Here is a 3,461-nt window from a genome sequence, read left to right as displayed (position 1 = left end):
CCCGAAATGGATCTAGCAACTCGTTCAGATAAATCCGTAACACCGGTGAGCAGAAATCACTAATGCTACTCGGATCTCGGATCAAAAAAGAGAAGAGAAACCGTAGAGAGAGAAAGTAGAAGAGGTAGAGAGAGAATGCAAAAGAAAACTTGTGGTGCACGGGTCATTACTTGGGGCCTTATGGACCGGCCCAAATGGGCAATTATATAGTTTATGACCTTAGGCCCAGTACAACAAGCTAAAGAAAGCAAATAAACAAATATACAATAAATCCATCAAATACATAAGCCTATTACATGAACAAACAAAACGAAGCCTAACAACGATAATAAGTTTTTAGTCTCCGCGACGTCATAATGTTTAAAACACAACGCAAATGCAGGCAACTAAAATAGAGAAAATATCAATCCAGATAAGGATTCAACAAACCGAACAAGGATTCAAAGAAACTATTCAAATCATCTTGAGATTAACCCTCAAATGGCTTTCAATCAACATAAATTATGTAAATTAGTTTTCTGCATCAATTATAAACTGATAGCTAATGTTACAAACTAATGATACAATTGATGATAAAACTGTAATGAATTGTGTTTGAAAAAATATAACTTTACATACCCCCTAAAAGCAGTAGTTCAACCATTCCAATATATTCTGCTGATCACCACAACCAACAATTCAACTACTACTACAAAAGTTCAACTATTTCTTTTCAAATAAGGTTTCAATTTGCAATAACAGAAAGTCAAGTTTACTCAACAACCCCATTAAAGATACAAAAACTATGAATTAATCTTGATAATGGAATCAAGTTAAGGATGATTTAAGAATACGAACTTAATTTCAAGAACTTTGTACACTACCACTTAATTAGCAGAATATTTAAGCAGTGACTAAATAAGAAATAGTATGCTAACTAGGATTGAAATTTGAACGATGACCTATTCGGTTACATTCAAATATTGGAGAATCACATTTCACTTTTGTATGCTGCTCCTGATTCTCAAATACGAATGTTCTATTCAACCATTTGGATTTCTTGAGCTCGTTGCATCTCCAAACTCGAAAGTGAGGATACCCTTTATTTCCACAATCATTTGGATTAAACACGGGTATCTGTTTATTAAAAACATCAACCTTCGCGTTCGCTTTCAAACACTTTTCTATCACTCTTGCTTCTTCCATAAATCTAGCTTTAACCTCTTTCACTCTCGCGGATATCTTCTTAGATCTTGATCTGTCTGAAGGAGACGATATTGACCCTTTCACTTTGGTTCTAGATTGCGGCATTTTGATGCACTCCCTGCACAGATTGTCCCATCTTTTGACATCAAACTCTAATCGTTTTGCTTTATCTGAGAGACATGCATATGCCTGTAACAATGATTACAAAATACAATATTTGGTTTTCTGATTTGTATGACGTAATTTAGTACAACGGATTGAAAATCAGACCTCGGATACCAGCTTGAAAGCGAATTCAGCCTCGGGATGTTTGTTCTTGTCAGGATGAAGTAGTAAAGCTACAGATAACCATCGAATAAGACCCGCATTCAGATTGTAACAGAAAGATTCGAGTTCAGTAAAACGAATCACTACCGTAACAAGATACACTATTTCAAAACACATGTATTGTAAGAGTTTATACTGTTACTTTTCAGAAACTTTGATCCCATAAACTTACACAAATTGAATTTTAATAATTCAAACTATTTTCGTCCAAAGGACAATCACAAGAGCATATATTATTACTACAGATTTACACTGAATTTACAAATAAATCTACTTCGACATTTCGCTCATTATCATTCTCAGCGAGCGAAACTGAGTGAGAATAAAGAGTAAATCTATGACCATTATAAATATAAGTAGGATTGACTTTGGCAACAAAATGACTAGTTAATTACAAGCATCATTGATCATATTTGTAGGTATACCATAGATTATTATTAGTCAACAAGGTTGGATTATTAAAAACCAATTTGCTTAAAAGAAAGAAACTTACCATATTTATGATACTTTTTTCTTATTATATCAAGACCCACATTATCCTCAACCTGTTTAAGAAATATAATTACCCAATCAAACAAAACCTTAGGATATTTACGTGAATCAAAAGGAAAACATTTAACAATTTATCAATAAAATAGGCTTACTTGAAGAAGAATATACCAATCAATGAAAGGGTCTGAATGAAATGTGTGATGATGGACACATGATTTCGCATGGTTTGATACGTCACAGATCCGTTTGATCAAATGCAATTTTGCATCTGCCTCCACCATGAGATTAATTTGCGGATAATCAAAGAATGAGGGTGTTTCGGTTTTGGGTTTTGAATAATTTAAAACGGGAAAAGAAGACTAAGAGGGTGGAGCAGTTAAGAAAAATGAGGCCACCCTTTGCGGGGATTTGAATCAAATTTTGAAACTTGGGACTTGGGACTTGAGGGGATACAAGTTTTTATTATTTTGAAAGTATGCGTTGTTCTCACTTAACTTTTCTAGTAAGGTGATGGGGATAGCATATATTTGTTAATTCGTATATCGACGAGTTATTATAAATTCTAGGCTTTAACCTAAACGACATGAAAAAAAAACCCTTTAATTATAACAAGTAAAATAAAGAACAATTTAATAAACAATTAGAACAAAAGATATAAAAGAAAATTTTGAAAATAAAAACTTTACTGAAATTATAAAACTCTGTTAAACTTCAAAGATAGAAACTATAGAGGTAGCTAGATAGGGTAGTAAACACTCTCAAATACCCACGAGATAATACCCGTGGAACGTTCAGGACCAGTGGCGAACCAATAAATCTTTTTTTTGGGGGCGGAAATTTTAAGGAGTCGGTTGTATATCGTTTAATGGTAAACAAATCTCGGGTCGAGTCGGATCACATAATAAAGTTAATAATAATACTAAATTAATTTCAAGTAGATAATAAAACGAGTCGTCTTTAGAAATCGATAATAGAAATAAAATATTCGTACATTACAACTCTTCACGACTTCTAATATTTTAAAATGTATTCTTTATAATATAGCAAACGCAAATATACAACTATTCTGTATATTATTAATTAATAAATACACACCAAGACACATAGGTTAAATATTTACTAAGCTTAATTTATAAAATGATTAAAAATGTTTGTAATAATCATGATTGTTTTTTGTTCTTCTTATTTAAGAAATACTTTTACATTTGACATAATGAAAATGAATCAAAATTTTATAACATCTAGCTATATACACTATAACTATAATAAACAAAATAATAAATATACATATAAATATGTTAAGCAAGATATAACTCAAACCAAAATCAAACTATAGTTATTGCATTAAATTAACAAATCTATCTATTATAATAAAAGAGTACCATTTTTGTCACTTGTCAATCTTATAGTCATCCTCACTTTGATTTTCAACCAATTTCAATATATGATCTTTATAT

The 3,461-nt window shown here is 31.4% G+C and overlaps 1 protein-coding gene across 1 annotated transcript; it reads right to left on the bottom strand.

Annotated features, from left to right (window-relative positions):
• Positions 1-376: 376 nt before the first annotated feature.
• On the bottom strand, positions 377-2,289 carry LOC143562926 (uncharacterized). Its single transcript, XM_077050598.1, has 4 exons — positions 2,157-2,289; positions 2,006-2,057; positions 1,456-1,523; positions 377-1,374 (listed from the first exon to the last, which is right to left on the bottom strand). The coding sequence occupies exons 1-4, from the start codon at positions 2,283-2,285 to the stop codon at positions 913-915; spliced, it is 711 nt and encodes a 236-aa protein (XP_076906713.1). The 5' UTR covers positions 2,286-2,289; the 3' UTR covers positions 377-912.
• Between the last annotated feature and the right edge of the window lie 1,172 nt (positions 2,290-3,461).

The sequence above is a fragment of the Bidens hawaiensis genome, unplaced genomic scaffold (genome assembly GCF_021521415.1).
Source record: "Bidens hawaiensis isolate Kalapana, Puna unplaced genomic scaffold, B.hawaiensis_p1.1 tig00001179_1, whole genome shotgun sequence".
In the NCBI taxonomy this organism is placed as follows: Eukaryota; Viridiplantae; Streptophyta; class Magnoliopsida; order Asterales; family Asteraceae; genus Bidens; species Bidens hawaiensis.
This window is presented reverse-complemented; position numbering and strand designations above follow the sequence as displayed.

Bases quoted from the DNA above. Each gene is read 5' to 3' on its own strand.
- LOC143562926 (XM_077050598.1), bottom strand. From the start codon at position 2,285: ATGGTGGAGGCAGATGCAAAATTGCATTTGATCAAACGGATCTGTGAC. The intron at 2,058-2,156 runs GTAAGCCTATTT...TTTCTTAAACAG, and splicing joins ATTGGTATATTCTTCTTCAA to GTTGAGGATAATGTGGGTCT. The intron at 1,524-2,005 runs GTAAGTTTCTTT...GGTTATCTGTAG, and splicing joins AAAAAAGTATCATAAATATG to CTTTACTACTTCATCCTGAC.